Genomic DNA, 17,229 nt, shown 5'->3' with positions numbered 1-17,229 from the left:
CATATACAATAACCTTATGGTTTGGAAAACCACTGAGGGCTGTAAAGTTTCCAGGTGTACTGGTGCACACAGCTTTCAGTGAAACTGAATGCACAGCATTAAAGTAACATATGTAGACACATATGAACATGTGAAAAAAAGTTTAATATATATACTGTACATATATATATATATATATTTATGATGAAAATCTTCACAAAACAGTACTTCAAATAAAATATACAATATGAAATAGATGATTCTCTGCAAGGGTACACCTCAGAATCTACACTCTCAGAAAGTCTTGCACTCAATCAGTGTCAGATCTGACCCAGATCCTGTCATGACATACTGCAGAAAAGTAGATATGTGCCTTCAACCCAGTCACCAAAATGGATAATAGCATATGTACGTTTCTGCAAAGCATGGATATGTAACATTTGTAAATTTCTTTATATTTCAAAAATGCTGTGGTTAATGTGTGGCTATGTTTAGGCACAAAAAACACTTGGTTATCATTAGGAAAAGATCCTGTTTTGGCTTTTATTACTTGTTTTTGGTGGCACAATTTTAGTAGCTCAGCTAAAAACAATCAAATTTTTTCTTTGTCGGTCTTGAACAATAGTCTTCAGTGGTGTGGGATGGCAGATGGTGTCACACAATCCGCCATCTCCGGATGACAAAATCCGCTTGTATGTAGTCAACTACATCATCTTAGAAACTTTGATATTATGCGTATGAAATGTACAAATGTAGCATGGTTTGCACAAATGTACAATGCCAACACTCTCTTCTGGCGACTGGGCTTGAGGCATAAAATCAATCTGCACCAATTACAGTAGCTCTCCCTGTCATATCTGGGCAACTCGTTGCCATTGCTTGATAGATTCTCTCTCTCTTCTTTAATGGGTTATCAAAGGATCTCCTCATTGCAACATTCTCTCCTGAAATTTTCGCTAATAGGAGTGAGATGGGTACGACCCACATCAAGCTGCCCCAAAATGGAAAAGGTAAAATGCTTAATCATCTACTCTGTGCTACATTGGAGTGTGTTTCGGGGATAGTGATGGATGGTGTTCAACTATGTTGCGATGATCTACACAGTTACGGGTCACACTTGCACCAGGCACTTTAGTTTAGTGGATGCAGAGTTCAGTAGCAAAATGATTTTGGTGAGGGCTCAAAGAGGAGATTAATGATATCCTCTTAACTTCCCTTCTGGATGTTCTGTGTAAAAAGAAAAAGAAATCTCAGGGTGTGACAGTCACACCAAGGCAGTCCATGATTCAAAGTAGCGTGCATGCTCTTTTCATGTTCACACAGTTGTGCACAAAATGAAGCAGAAGAGCTGCTGGGTATAGAGGATGGATAAACACTTCAACACAGAGCTACAGGGTACATGACAAAACAAACAAAAATCACACTAAATTTATGAATCTTTGTATTAAATATTAGAGTCACCTACAGCTGAGTTCACCATAACTAGCATGTTTGCTTCTCTGCTACATTGTTGCACAAGACATCTAAAAAAGAAATAATATTAGCAAACTTGACAGTATGAATACGTCTAAACACACACACACACACACACACACACACACAATAAAAATGTCTCGGTGTGATGGCTTTAGCCTTAGCTGTTGGTGCTGCGTGTTTCACTACTCGTCTTAGCCGGTGGGTTCTCAGTCTTTCTCAAAGACATCACAAACCACAGGAAGATGAAGAAACCTAAATGAAAGGAGGAAAAGAGACAGGGACAGTGTTAGGGAGAGTACAGGAAGACAAGATCATGCAAATCATGCAAATAGCTGACTGATAAACAACCGTGCCATGTCACTGTTTGTCGGTATACAAATAGTCAGGCTGATATCTGTAAAAATATTATCATAACATACACCAATTCTTGACATTTGAGGAGTTCTCAGTTTGCAAAACTCCTGAACTTGTGTCATGGGTGAAAATCCAGAAACGTTCACCATGTATTGTGAAGCTATTCATGCTGCTGTACAAATTTGTGTTTCAATTAATCATTCACAGTGAGAGAGTCCCAAGTTGGCCTTTATGGTCCTGCATAGACAAAACATTACAGCAGTTCCTGCTCTTAACCAAGGAAACTTTCATGAAGGAAAGGTCATATGTCAGTGGCAGTGTTTGAGGAGCGAGTCTTTGGTGTTAGTTCTATTGGTGGGCCCTGCAAATCACACTATAACCCATCAACTTTCACTGAAAAACCCTTCCACCAGATTAAAAAACACACATTACATGACGCTTACTGATTTTATCTGATTATGCGCATTTGTTTTCCTTATCATTGGTTTCCAAACGGATCATGGCTCTGTCCAGCAGAGGCTGAGTTGCAGCTGACAGAGCCATGATCTGTTTGGAGACCATTAACAAGGAAAATGAATGCGCATATTTAGACAAACAGAGTCCCTCAATATCTCATAATCCTCGACTGACGTATGACCTTTCCTTGATAGCTTCGTTGCTCTAAACAAAGTTAGATTTGGCATAAACATGTGAATCAATGTAAAAAAAAATGCTATTTTTAGCTTTCTGTAGTTACGGAAGTAACACACTATTGTGCCCCATCCTAAATCTACTAATCAAGCGTGAAACAAAGAGGATCGACTTTGAATACTGTCAATGAACTATCAGCCAACAACGCTTGGCTGACATCACCACATGTAAGAGCTGATCATGTGAAGACAGGTTGTGCAGACCTTGCAGTGAGTTCAGGATGCAGAAGAGATAGAGGCCAGGAGTGGTTAGGTAGCCAAATGAGAAGAAGACCAGGCCCCAGGTAATGCCAAGCAGCGTAGTGACTCCCAGCAGGGTACAGATGTCTCTCTTGGCTCTACCAGGGTCACTCTTCCCAAACTGACTTGCAAAAATGACACATGAGCAGGTTAAAGACACTCAGAAACTACTGGTTAGAGACAATGAAGTGTATTTGGTCTTAACACTGAACATCAAATGTGCTTTTGAGGACAGTGGTGAGTCTAGAAAACTCGTCCTGAGTGGAAGTAGATTTATTTTCTTCATTTTAAAATTTTTCTCTCAGGAGTCTTATTAGGTCATCACCATTTTGAGATACAGCTGTTGACTTACTGTATACAGACTGTGTGTGTAAGGGAGACAACTATGGTGAGAATGAGTATTAAAGGGTCAGTTCAACCCAGGATTTATTGATTTTTTCCTGTTACCTGTAGCAAACTAGATGACACTCAACAGCAATGCATCTTTTCAGAAATCATGACCTGCTTACTCAAGATAACCCACAGACCTTGTCGGAACTATTTTCTTTCTGACAAACTACACTCATCAGGTGTATCACTGTGCAGAGGGAAGTGCGGATCTTAGTTTGATACTTCTAGCTCACTTGAGCTAGCAAACATCACAGCTCAGCTGAGGATACCATTAATGTATACATCTCATTCTGTATCACGCACGAGCATCTTGTAAATAAGTAGATGCACGCTTCCTTCTGCGCAGTGATACAGTTGGCGAGCATAGTTTTGTGGAAAGAAAATAGTTCCCATATGAAACTGCTCACAATAAGGTGTGCTGATTATCTTGAGTAAATTAGATTATGATTTCTGAAAAGAGACATTGCTGATGAGTTTTTCAAATGTATACTTTTTTTTTTGATGCTACCATGAGCCGAGTGCCATCTAATTCCATTATAGTGGAAAGAAGGCAGAAATCTCCAATGTTCAGCAACTGTCACCGAAACAATCTATATTGATAAATAGCACTATGGGTAAGAGGACAAATATGTATTCTTGATTCTGGGGTGAACTGTTAACAAAATTACCAGACACTAATGGAAGGTTATCACAATAGCAAACATAGACTAAATTGATTTTTTAAAAAGGAAATGTATCCTTTCAATATCAGACAAAGATAAAGAACAAGACATTCTAAATTGCCTACAAATCCCATACATAAACCAAAATAAACAACGTGTCGATCATATTTTCATCTTCCCTGCTGTGTTTATGACACTCAGCCTCAAGCCCACTGGTTCATACTGAGGGGTCAATCTTGACAAAAAGGTTGCAAATATGTAATTTTACAATGAGGATCCTGGCACAGCCGGTCCATGTGGCATAGTGCGTCAGAGTGGCGCAGTGAATTGTTTTTAATAGCTTTTACAATGTTAAATGTTGACAGAGGATGAGGATTGTAGCACAGGGGAATAATAGTTATGACTCGAACCTCTTTGATTTGGTGGAGACTCACAACACGTCTGATTGTCACCCCTAACATGATCACATCAAAGAGGAACACCAAGCCAAATACTCCAACTGTAGTCACCGTCTTCACTGTAGTATTGCCTATATAGCATCTACACATAGAAAGAGAGAGTATAGATTAGGGATTGAATTAAATATGAATTCTGTATTAAAAAATGGAAATTCAGGCGACTAAAGATTCAGCTGTGAAGTATTCCTGGAACTGTCATTTATAATAACGGTTGTTACTGTGAATTGTGTTCATGCACAATTTCCAAATGCATTCAATTACACAGAAAATATGATGCACATGCAAAACAATCAACAATTAATCATTAGTCTAGATTGTACTCGCTTGCAAATTTGTTCCTGCCTCTCCCTTACATTTTAGTGCTGTTGGGGTTATCGAAGTCAAGAGGGACACGTCCATATGCGCTTCTGTCAATGATGATGACCAGGGCCACTATGACTGCAGGGATACCTGAAACACAAGGATTAAGCAAGGAGTTCAATCACTCAAGAGTTTGTTGGCTGATGCTGGCAATTTATAGGTCCCTAGCCTTGGCGACTGCACTCACCCCATCCCACCGCGCTGAGTTTGAGCAAGTATCTCCTGACATAGATGTTGAAGACTCTGACCAAGAGGAGGTAGAGGTGGAAACCCTCCAGGGCCATCCAACTGAAAGTGGCCAGCAGGGAGTAATGAAGAGAGAGGGCCATGTAAAGGCAAAGCCCAGTGGAGGACAGTGCTGCCACCGCCTGGCTTGGGAGGAAGTGCAGGTTGAGGAGGATCAGGGCAATGACAAGGTTGATGTGGACTTTCATGGAGACATCTGTTCTGGCTTTTCTGTCAGATAGAGGAGAGTTGATGTGTGGTAAGTGTTCAGTTATGTGCAGATTTCACCATCTTATCAGTAGCACTGAAATTAAGTCATTAAGTTGGGGAAGAAAGGAAGGATGTTGCATCCAAAAATAAGGAAGGAAGGATGGCATTTACTGCAAGAAGGAATGACAAGTGTGATAGAGAAGGAGGTAGAGCACATGGCATTTAAAGTCATGGAAGAAGGAAAGTAATTAATCAGGAAAATGTGGACAAAGCCATTCAGAAAGTGCTAAAGTAAAGAAGTGATGGGGCGGGGACAGAGGGTTGCTGCTGTGCCTGAAAATATGAGAGCTTAGACTGAAGGTAAGGAGGGATGAAGTCCCGTCATTCACCTGGGGAGAATAGATTACCTATTTGTGATGAAGAGCAGAACAGTGATGACCAGGGTAAAAAGAGAAAGACTACAGCCAATCACAGTGATGTAAGACAGAACCTCCAGGTCTACATCTGAAAGGGAGGAAGGAGACACCTGAGGAGAGAATACAAAGATTATGTTTTACAGGGGAATTTTGTCTTTTTACGTTATTACATTTATCTGATAGAGCTGATAAGGATTTGCATGAGAAAAGCTAATAAATAATGACGCAGAGTTACAAATTAAACTGCCGAAATGCATAATGCGGTTTAAATAAGCTCCATTCTCACCAGGTTTTGTATTCAATTCCATATGTTCATTTAGCAGTATGTAACCGTTATGCGTCATTACTAATAATCTAATAATATATATAATTACATTGTGCATTATGACTCTTGATTACTTCTATAAGTGATACTTAAATATACCACGATATCTTGCTGCTAATACTTACATATCTTAACTAAAAGTCATAATGTGTTGAATTATACATATCTATATAAAGATTTAGTGGTAGAATTATGAATGACAATACAGTAAGCAGCAAAGCATGACATCACACAGCAATGCAGCATATAAAAATTCATGACAATGAACCTTTGAGGGAAATGTTTGACAGTCAAAGGCAACACACTGTAGACATTTAAGATACGTGTTAAGATAAGTTAAAGGGCTGAAGGTGCGGAGGTCATGCTAAAAGGTTATTCACTATATCTACACTCTATACGTTTATATTGTCTATCTACATTTTTTCAATATATCTTTTTGGTAAATCAATGGACTGTTGTTGCTTCTGGCTAGTAGATGAAGTAGCAATTTAATAGGCCTCGTGGAAGATGTTTTGTCATGTCATGTATTCAAATTAGGTGCTAGAAGAACAGAAACAATGCCAGTGGAAAGTCAATAAGGATCCTCTCTCGTGTTGTGGTTGAGACATGAATTCCCTGGTTCAACAACGTCACACAGTGAGTTATTGATTGTTATGACCAAGCCCCCAAGAATAATGCCAGGCTTTGAAGTCAATTTGACATAGTGGCCAAACTGTAGAATACAACACACAATGCCACTGGGCCTAAAAGTATTTTTCTCATAGACTTACATTGTGAAAAATATGTCTGTGAATTAGTGGATCTTTTTTCTTTTTTTTTGAGGCATGTAAACTTCCCAGTATGAATAGTCCCTATTTAAATCATTATGTCCTAAAAGTTGTAAAAATCACTAATAGCCGAATCCAGAGTTACTTTCTTTCTGTCATTTATGTGACAGAGCCTGAGACCAAGTACCTGGAAGACTGGGTCAAAGGAAACACTAGTGCTCTGTGGGTCCCATGGATGCAGCAGATGCAGGTGATTTTATACCCGGAAATCAACCTTTTTTGGCTTCATGCGCATTGAGCAACTTTAAATAAATAGGGGCCCTGCAACACTGTATCCAGTTCTCTTTTTACATCCCTGGTTATGACCCCATAGGTAGTATAAAGTGTAACAAAGTCCTTGTACAGAAGACAGCTGGGGTGGTGGGTGGGTTGACAAACACAGCACTTTCACCCAGGAGACTGCTGTTTGTGTCCCGTGTTAAAACCAAAAGTCAGTGTTGACTTATTTGAACTTAACTTGCTTATGTAACATTACGTCATGTTCACGATTTACTTACATCCTGTACACAATGTCTCTTTTGTCTCTATGCAATTCTACTATGTTCGAGGAGGGCAGAGCCTACCATGAGCACACCAAAGTATGTGAGGTGATTACAGGAGCAGGTGACGTCACTCTGACCAGGTTCCCACACTGTTTCACAGCCCTCGCTGCTGTATTCTGGTAAGTCAAACAAAGAGACAGACAGATCCCAATTTCATAAACTCTATTGTAAGTTAAAAGTTATTCATGATGGATGTGATGTCTGGTTACTCACCCTTGGTTGAAAAGTTAAAGAAGACACACCTGGGTTCTTGGGTCTCCTGTGACACAACAATATAACAGCTTTACATTTGTATTTTATATTGTATGTATTAATTATGACTTTTGTTTGGCAAAACATACAAATATAAAAAGTCACAGAAGTTAAGATTACAGCAAATGATTGGAGAAATGAGCTTGTATTTACATTTACAGTGAGATTCCATGTGATGTTGACATACTCCCGTAGTCCTGAAATGTTCTTGCCCCCCACACTCAGGCCAACCAGTCTGCTCTCATATAATACAGCTTTGTTTCCCCATATGATCTACAGGACAACATACAGTCAGACAGTTACTTTGGCAGGTTATGCAAGACAAGTATTGTGACAAATGTCATCACTTTCCTGAAGTTACCACTGTGGTTAGTAGAAAATATCCACCCTATCATCCTGTGCTTGATATTATCAGTCTTTCTGTATCGGTGTATCCTTCATAAAAGCTTGCCGAAACTAATAATGTTTTGCATGTTACTGCAGACTGAAGCAAAAAGTGACAGCTGTTTGTTACCCTTGCATGCATTGCTGCACCATTAGGGATATTGTATTTAGTCAGAAATTGACATCTCTTCCTCTTTTATGAATGATTTCTGTCAGGGTGATCGTTGACCAATTGTACAAGGCACGAAAAAAACACACAGTTTATGTGTCAAACCACTATGCTTAGTATCAAAATGTGAACGCTCCCACAAATGCAATGTAATTGTTTTTAGTGGCTTTACTTGGTTAGTACTATTCTTATAAAAAATTAAATCAATGAAATGCAACAGTGCTAGTTATATTATCAAATGAATGAACCTGTGCCCTGTTCAGCTCACTTTACTTGACACATTCTCGGAACCCATCGGCTGTAGGCCTATTCACTGTCTGACTTCCGGCAGACAGCGATATGTAGAGTCTGTTTATAGAGACTAAAGTTGACATGGTTTGTCTTCCTGTGGTTAAAATGAGTAGCTGGTGGTCAGCTGAAGCAGAAACTATGTGGTCATTTATATGAGCTAAATATATTGAGTAATTTAGCTTGGAAAAATGAGCACATGCAAGCTATGACGTCAGATTTACAACCTTCGACAGTGTTCCTCTTTTTATAAACTCAACCCAAACCTTGTTCACTTGTAAATGAGGTACACCTAGTCCACTTCCTGTAAACCATTGCAGCCAGTAGAGAAAAGCTAATGCTGATAATAAAATAATTTCTTAAGGTGCTATCGGGCTGAATTTTTTCTTTAGCCACAAAAAAAAAGAAAAGAAAAATAGAAGCAGTGCATGCATTTAAAGTTAAAAGGGTAATGTGAAACACTGCAACTACTTGGTTCATTTGCAAAAACACAAACAGACACCACAGTAAAGAGCCACTCTGGTTTCACACCTGTCCCAGCCCCGGTTCATTGATATTAACATAGAATCAATGGCTGCCCAGAATGCAATAAATAATTCCAAAATATGATTTGAAAATGGGCACCAATTATGCAAAATATATACATTTTGTTGTGATAAAAATAGATTTATGTTTTTTTACAACCCGAGTTTTATATAAAAAGATTTTGACTATTATATTATAGTCAAAATAATATTTGCATACTGTTTTCCTAACTGGCTTGATTGATGATACAGTGTGTGGTATGTAACACAAAAGACCAGACCATTTCCAAATGAATCCCATCTGAACCCCGTTATCTAAATCGTAATAATATGAGCATGAAAACAATGAACATGCTGCAAAACTGCATGTCAGTGTAAGGAGCAGTTATGGTGTGCAAAGTGCTCCAGATAATTTGGGTCCCTTGCATACAATGTAAAATGCACATATAGTCTTTCGGACTACAGTTCTTCAGATTCTTTTACGCAGAATTTTACATAATAGTGTGTAGTCTCTGACCCCATTTGCTTCAGGCCAGGTAAGCATGCAGAACACAACCGTGTTGTCTGATCCAATATCCAACTCTTTCGGCAGTCGAACGCTCACTTTGCTGTTGGTGACAGCCTCTTCTGACTTTGCCTATATCAGAGAACAGAGAAAAACATTTTGGGTAACTGTAACATGGGTAACTCTATTACCAGCTGCAAACATTTAAAAAAAGATGCAAATGTTGCAAAGCAAGTATGTTAAAAAAGACCCACAATGCTTGCAGCTCATTGAGACTATACTTAGGCACAGTGCTGCACTGAGCTAAATGCTAATGTTGACATGCAAACATGCTCACAAGTCAATGTTAGCATGCAAAGCAGATATAATGTTTACTATGCTCACCATCTTAGATTTGCATGTTAGCATGCAAACCTAACATTTTCTAATTAGCAGTTATGGTGTTGGTGGTGGTGGAGCTATAGAGAAAAAGTCAGGGGATCACCAGTGTGAATAAAATTCATTCTTAGGAACATGGACAAGGGATCAGAACGTTCGCTAACTAATTGCTAACATTGCCATATAGGGCCATGCTACTAGCATACTTACCTCATCATCATTAGCAGAAAGTTTAAGACCTCTGAAGGGGCCTTTTTGTTTGTGCAGAACAGCCACCAAACGGCCGACAGACATGGATTTAGTCTCATGCATCTCTGTTTCCTCTAGAAACTCCTCTAGGGCCCTCACTGCTCTTGTGGAAGAGGACAACAAAGTACAAACATATTCACATCATTACAATTTAAAATTGTTTTCCTTAAAACATGCCATTAATTCTGGACCACTGAATGCCTTAACCTTACATGTGATTTCAACCCTTTGCCCTGGTTTTTACTCCCATGTACATATCTGGTGAAATACTTTTTTTTAATTACTCAAACATGGATGCTCACAAAAACATAAAAATCCCAACAGATAGTAGAGAATTAAAATGTTTACTCAATAGAGTCACTTAGTTTTCCGTTTCCCAAAAGGTTGTTCACGTCTTCCATACAATTTCTGCTGTCTGAAGGTTCTGTAGAATAAATGAATGATTGATTGATATTCAAGAAATACAAAAATAGTATATATTTTTAAGAAAACATATTTTGTGGCAACTAACGATGTTTCTTTCCGTTGGACACTTTACAATGACCTGGACCCTGTTGAAAGGTGATGTTATGAGACACCAAAGTCAGGACCAGCCAACAGAGGAGCCACAGCTCCATCCTGTTAAGGGAACAGGATTAATTTAGAACAAAAACCTGTTTGTGCTTTACAGACAAATGTATAGCAAAGAAATAGTCATTAAATGTGACCCCTCTGAGGTCATCTACAAAACACAGACATGGGGGGAAATACAAACACAATCCCCTGACCACATCTGTTGATCTCAGCTGAGACTACAAAAGCAGTCATTTCCATACACTTAACCAATAACCAACAGATATTCCATAGGCCTAATATCAGCATCAATGTAGATAGCTAAGTTATATAGTTCTGACCTAAAGAGAATCAAAACATTGTCTACCTTTTCAGGTTGCTGGTTCCCCTGTCTGAAGAAGATATCGAGTACAGCTGATGTGACAACAGGACAGAAGCAAGTGAGGAAGCCAGCCGAAATTAAAGCGCTTCATGAGAAGTGAAAAAAAAAAACAACCCAACAACATGTAAATGACATTCTGAAACAAAAAAAAGGAAGTAAGTAGGAAGTAACTGACAAAAAGCTAAAAATACCTTTTGTATCACCTTTGTTGTCACCTAATATGGGCTCACAAACTAAAGAACATTACACTTAACATTGAATGCATTGCAAATTATTATATACTGTAAGCCCTAAAGGTTTTGTTTAGAAGTTTGTTTATCCTGAACTTCATTGCAGTCATTGGTCAATATACTGCACTGCACTTGGTTAATGGCTGCATGTCACTACTTAAACCAACAGAGGGCAGGAGCACACAAAAAATATCAAAAAAGCCAAGGTGTTGTGAGTTGAATGAAGGCATCAAGTCCTCTTATTTGATGATGTTGTATTTTGTCCTCTTGTATGACAAGAATGAAATGTTAAATCAAAGCCTGGAGAATTCAGTAATCGCAAAAATGTATTTTTGGTAACAGGCAAACATTTGAATTGTGACTCTCCTGCAGGGGTGTAGCACCAAATTCTGGGCCTAATACATAAGCAGTCTCTGTGGGTCCTCGCCCTTCATCTCTTGATCCATGTCTCTCTCACACACCTTTTGAATTTTTTTCTGACAAAGTTGGCTTCCTTTCTTTCTTGGAACCCTGATTTCCCTTTCTCTGGGAAAGACATGACATTGTCAGCTGGTGCTCCAGCAGCATAAGCAGTCGTTCACTCTGCTCTAGCTGCGTTTCAAAACGAATCCTAGTGTAGGGGTTTATTAAGCCATTTTGCCATTTTCCACTGTCCAACGCTCAGTCTTTCAACTGATTAAGTCAGCCACTTTTAATTTAGTAATGGCATTAATTATTTAGAAATAAAAAATAAGCAAATAATACTAAACTTCTAGAATTTCGGGGGCTCCCCTCCCACTGGGGCCCTGGGTAATCAGTTCCAGTTTTCCCCCAATGAAGACCCCACTGCTCTCCATCACATATGTATTCTACATGAAAACCTGGATCTTTATTGCAAGCCATGCACATCTTACTCCCATATTTTCTGGCTATTGTGACATTTACATGTAATGGAGCAGAAAAAAAACAAGCATGTTCATTAAGTCATATCCCCCACACACACACACACACACACACACTATTAAGAGTAGACAAAATGCCCATGTCTACTGTCTATAAAACCAAAACTGTTCAATATTAAATAAATACAACAGACATTATGAGAAAAATAATCACAGGAATAAGGTGTGTAAAATACATAAATGAGCCAACAATTTCTGTAATAATTGAAGAAATTATTAAATCTCAAGCAATTATTACAAAATGTTTCACAATTCATACCTATAATTACCAAATTTCCTTGCAGATCATATTTATTTTATTGTGACATTTTTCCTGTTAACATGTTTCATGTTGTTTTATGATGACATGACTTTTCATGACAGTGGTGTTGTCACTGCCCTCTACCCCTGGGGGCCATAATGTCACTTTTCATCATTATAAAAAATGACATTGTTAAATTAAGTGACATTATAATGGAAAAAAGTCCTATAAAACCCTTGATAAAAGGAGATAAAATAACATTACTTATTTATGAGTTGAGATTTAATAAAATCTTTAATCATTTCAGAAATTATTAATTCACTTACATTTTTTCCACATTTTTTTATTCATGTGATTATTTATTTCATACGTATTTATGAATTCACTTACGTAATCTTGAACACGCTCAGTATCTGTCAGGCCCATTTGACTTGTGGAGGAAGTGATGGTGGTGATGGTGTTTGATGTTTTGTGTTTGGAGCTGGTATTGTCATCAGAAGAACCTGAGGCCACCTGACTAATTCTAACTCTTATGTGTTTATGGACCCACCTGTAGCTTGTGATGCTGAGCATGCATTCCATTGCTCTCTCTCTCTGCTGCGTATGTGTGTGTGTGTGTGTGTGTGTGTGTGTATTACGCATTATGCTTTATCCATCAACAAGTTAACTGGCTGGGCACGCAGGTGGCCTTTCCACCAGGTGGCCCGTTCGGCAAAGAGCCAACAAATCAGACGAGACAAGACTTAATCAGAATAGAACAGAGCTGACTGAGCAAAACAAAACAAAGAAGAACATACAATACATTTCAATTGCTTACACACATTTCTCAACAGCCAGGTCTTGATTTTCAAAACTCTCCACACATTCAGCACAACAGTGAGTAACTTTTCATTGCTTTGACAAAGCACGTTCACTGACCACATCTTTCAAAGTGTCATGAATTGTTTTCTTACTCAAACTCAGACAAGCTGTATGTATTTACAGTCAATTTATATACAATTTTAAAACCTACTTTAACACATCACTACTGTAAATCAGACTGCAATTTGCTACATTATACAACATGACATACATACATTATAACTTGAAATTGGACAGTACAACACTTGACTGCCTCATTTCATTTTTGTGTGACCTTTATGGCGACTTTCCTCACAGTGCCAGGTGAGGTAAGGGGACAAGAGAGGACGTAAGGGGAACATAAGGTGTTATGTGAATGAGAACTTGTTGCCAAATGCAGAAGACGGGGTTGACTAGCATGGCTGTATGTATCTGTAGCTATCCTACAAGTGTATGTATAGTGAATATATGTTTGTTGTGTATTGCATTACTGTATAACTTAACAGTCTATTGTCCCTGAAGACAATAGTGATACATTTTGCTGTTTTAGAGGTCATTGTGGACGAAGTTTTCTTGTTGGGAGACAAATGTTGTCTGTGTTTACTTACTAAGGAAAACAATAAAATACTGTTACAACAATGCAAATATAGCAGCATGAAGGCAGCATGAACTATTTCAAGTTGAAAGTTGCAAAAGATCAAGACCTTCGATGGTTCACAACTACTGCATAAAAATAATGAACAGGTTTTATGACCATCTGATAGATGCTCATTTATTTATGTCCCAATCTGTACCGTGCCACGCTCTTCTTTGGCAACAGTGTTCACCACTATTGACTAATTGCAGAAACTCTGTTTGATTTAAAAAAACAAACAAACAAAAAAAAAAAAAACTATTGAGTTTGGTGATAACTCTCATTGATTAATGGCCAGATTTTGTGCCAGGTCAATGCACTTGTTTGGAGCTGGTGGTGGCCCCTAAGGAGCAGTTTCAAAATAGTTCTACAAACATGGTTCAACACTGTTATGGAACATATCCTGCAAGTTTTGTAATAATTGGAAAAACAATTTGTGATGTATGGGTTGATTTCACAGATGGAAAAAAGAGACCTGGATACAGTGCTGGAGGCAGGACCCCATTCATTCCTATGAAAGTTGCTAAGTAGTGCGTGAAGGCACAAAAGCTCTATTTCCTTGGTATGAAAATACCTGGGTGATTGGTACTGCTTCTGCATCATTGTTGCCATAGAGCAAGTGCACTAGAGACTACTGCCGGACGAGCTGGCTACTTCAGGTTTAGTGCTCTGCTAACTTGAACGGGGATAAAAAGATGTAATCTTGCAGATCTTTTAGATTTTCAAAATGTTATTGGTCTGAGTGGATTAAATCCCAATAGTGAAATGGACCATTTGGTGAATCAGATCAGATATCTCTTTGTCAAAGTAAGCCTTTGGGGGAAAGTATTTTTGGGCCTAGTATCATCAGGTGACATGCTCAAGTTATAGTTCCACTGTTTGGCCACTACAAAAATTGGCTTCAAGGTGCACTCCCTGGGGCACATCTGATTTGTATTATGCCACAGCTATCTTTTTTTTTTTTTTTTGCATTTGTAGCACCTCCTATTGGTCATTGGAAATGAAACTTTCAGGTTATGTTTCTGGTACTTATGTGGACATATCCTGCAAATTTCGTAGTAATGGTTGTAGAAGCAGGTCTATTTATGAGCTGAGCTATGCTGCTTGTGAAGAAACTGTTCAATATCTTCGAAAAACAATGAGATATCAAAAAAGATTTTGATAACTTTTGATAAGCTTTATCCAGTAATGGTCCATGGAAGATGTGGTATGAAGTTTTAAAAAATAAATCAAAATTGCATTGCAGCACCACCTTATTGCCTGATGTCAAAATAATTATACACATACGATTCAACATTATTCAGCATATCTTGCGTTTTCTAACTATTGTGCAAACAACTTCTGATTTATAGTGTAATTTGTCATGCCCATGTTTTTGCATTTGTGGTGCCCCCTAGTGGTTTATTCAAATTAACATTTCAGGGTGTGTTGCGGGTAGTCTCTATATACAGACTCTACATTCAGTGAATGTAGAGTGTGTAGGCAAGCCCCGGAGATCTTGCCTCCAGAAGAAGAGCGGAAGAGCCCTGGTTTCCGGTTGTAGGCTGTTTGTAGTCCGCCTGATATTGACCAATCACGTTTGCCAGGTTAAATGGTCCATGCGGTGAACTAACGAGGCGGAACATAATTTGCGTCACTGCAAACTCTGAATCCATCGCAATGGTTCAGCATATTTACTTACATGTAAACGGACGTCGGAAACGGAAATTCGCCTCCTCTACCCAAATCAAACTGGAATGCCAACATTTTCAGCAAGTTTTGTGATGATTGGTTCAACCAGGCCCTCAGGAAGTGCCCATGGCTTTGAAGCCGATTTTCATAGCGGCCGAATTCCAACTTCAGAGCCCATCACGTGATGCTCTTAGACATATATTGTAAATGAGATGTTTGTAAATCAATCGCTACATTTTTGTGAACGTCGCAACCCTTGCACTGGGGATTTAATCCATTTGGTCCAATAACATTTGGAGAGTCTAGAAGAGCCCCAAGATTTGATTACTTTTTTCCCATTCAAATAATTGGAGCGCTAAACCAGAAGTATCTTGATCTCAATACATCCATGGGCTCAGCTGTTACAAAGTTAGGTCTATTTACGTGCTAAGGTGCACCTCCTCTTAAGTTCATTGCCAATAATGATCCACAGAAAATTTGGTGCAAATCAGACCTACAGTTAAGGAGAAGATGTCAACATTTATTTTTCAAAAAGATCGAAATGTTGGAAATTCTAGTTTGGTGGACCTTAATGGTTCTGTGGCTTTTTTGAGCACACTGAGCTGGACTTATCTGGCAAATTATAAGTCAATCCATCTAACTGTATAGGAGTTAAAACTGTTCAAAAGTTACCTCTAATCATAGCGCAGCACCAGGTCAGGGTGACGGATGTTAGCCTCTGGGGTTTGATCCTTCCTGTGAGAAACCACCTTTGACTGCTCACCTGGATACAAAGAGACCAGTGAAGCAGAATGACTCACATACAGCAGGTGCTGATCCTCATGACTAAATGGAAAACCCTGGGTGATAAAACATACTCTTTATTTGTCAGTAAATGTAGCATTTTCAGCTGTCAGCAAAAGTGGCTACACATTAGACAGTGGGGATTTCCAAAAAAGAAAAACTCTTACTTATGGCAAAATGTTTTGCTGATCTACTGCTGCCTTTTGCCTCCACATCTAAAACACTAGCTGAGAAGCATTATAATATCCTGCATGCACCGAGGCTCAGATATTGAAGCACTTTAGGAAGGCTTTACCAGTGACCTTTATGTGTTTTTGGTAAGACTATAGCACCTCTTCTCCTGTACTGACCTCAGGCTACTGAAATCAGTGAGCCTTTTAGACCTTTACTATACTATCACCCTCTCTCTTACCCTCTTTAATCTTTTTTTGTGACTCCCCAGTGAATGAGAAATGACAAAATACAATTACAAACCTGGATATTGATCATGCAGTGGCTGTTTTAGGCATGGTTTGAGCTTCGACAAACATACCCATTCTGCAAGTAGCTACTTCCTTTTGCCTTAGATGGGATCCCTTGATAGGGATCTGATTATATGGACATGTCTCTCCACAGTCTCAGAGAGGGAGCAAATGACAGGGACCGCCTGAGGAGCTAAGATCATTCTCTGCTGTCCCATTAACCCATCTGCAGTGATGACGGATGCTTCCCTCTCACCTGGGCACATGCTGACCATCATACTTTTATTCTTGACTCAATAAGTAGACCTTATTTTGAATAGGCTAAGGATTTCAAAGTGACATACAGTATATAAAGTTAACGTTGCAGCATTGCATAAACATAAAGTTTATGCATAAACATAAAGTTTATGCAATGCTAAAGTTTAACCATTGTGTGTGCTGCTATGTGTGTGTGTGTGTGTGTGTGTGTGTGTGTGTGTGTGTGTGTATGTGTGTGTGCCCACACGAAACTCACAGTAACAACACTCTTATGTTGGTTAATGAATAATGAGTCTACAGTTAGTTTATTATACATAATGGTGGTTATAATCTC

The 17,229-nt window shown here is 38.7% G+C and overlaps 1 protein-coding gene and 1 long non-coding RNA gene across 4 annotated transcripts; one reads left to right on the top strand and one right to left on the bottom strand.

The window, feature by feature from the left end:
- Positions 1-55: 55 nt before the first annotated feature.
- Positions 56-16,679, bottom strand: LOC125879107 (adhesion G-protein coupled receptor G5-like). Of its 2 annotated transcripts, XM_049560758.1 has the most exons (16): positions 16,651-16,679; positions 16,066-16,156; positions 10,822-10,868; positions 10,414-10,520; positions 10,251-10,326; positions 9,864-10,005; positions 9,288-9,407; positions 7,559-7,678; positions 7,367-7,412; positions 7,175-7,269; positions 5,451-5,569; positions 4,796-5,064; positions 4,602-4,698; positions 4,201-4,330; positions 2,703-2,859; positions 56-1,707 (listed from the first exon to the last, which is right to left on the bottom strand). In XM_049560758.1, exons 4-16 carry the CDS (start codon positions 10,517-10,519, stop codon positions 1,613-1,615), a joined length of 1,572 nt encoding a protein of 523 aa, XP_049416715.1. In that variant the 5' UTR covers position 10,520; positions 10,822-10,868; positions 16,066-16,156; positions 16,651-16,679; the 3' UTR covers positions 56-1,612. The 2 variants fall into 2 exon arrangements, with proteins under 2 accessions (XP_049416715.1, XP_049416723.1); XM_049560766.1 differs by lacking the exons at positions 10,414-10,520; positions 10,822-10,868; positions 16,066-16,156; positions 16,651-16,679 and having other exon boundaries at positions 9,864-10,000; positions 10,251-10,309.
- On the top strand, positions 4,992-12,027 carry LOC125879123 (uncharacterized). Of its 2 annotated transcripts, XR_007447831.1 has the most exons (4): positions 4,992-5,092; positions 6,322-6,801; positions 7,168-7,272; positions 10,830-12,027. It is a non-coding gene; the product is annotated as an uncharacterized LOC125879123 (long non-coding RNA). The 2 variants fall into 2 exon arrangements; XR_007447830.1 differs by lacking the exon at positions 4,992-5,092 and having other exon boundaries at positions 5,564-6,801.
- Positions 16,680-17,229: the final 550 nt, after the last annotated feature.

The sequence above is a fragment of the Epinephelus fuscoguttatus genome, linkage group LG2 (assembly GCF_011397635.1).
Source record: "Epinephelus fuscoguttatus linkage group LG2, E.fuscoguttatus.final_Chr_v1".
NCBI classification, from domain to species: Eukaryota; Metazoa; Chordata; class Actinopteri; order Perciformes; family Serranidae; genus Epinephelus; species Epinephelus fuscoguttatus.
Note: the sequence above shows the minus strand (reverse complement) of the source record. Positions and strands in the feature narration are given on the sequence as shown.

What these genes read in the sequence shown, in the direction of transcription:
- LOC125879107 (XM_049560758.1), bottom strand. Translation starts at nt 10,519, where the DNA reads ATGGAGCTGTGGCTCCTCTGTTGGCTGGTCCTGACTTTGGTGTCTCAT. An exon ending in CTGCTCTTCATCACAAATAG is followed by an intron (nt 5,065 to 5,450) that starts GTAATCTATTCT and finishes TCTATCTGACAG; the next exon opens with AAAAGCCAGAACAGATGTCT. An exon ending in ACTCAGCGCGGTGGGATGGG is followed by an intron (nt 4,699 to 4,795) that starts GTGAGTGCAGTC and finishes CTTGTGTTTCAG; the next exon opens with GTATCCCTGCAGTCATAGTG.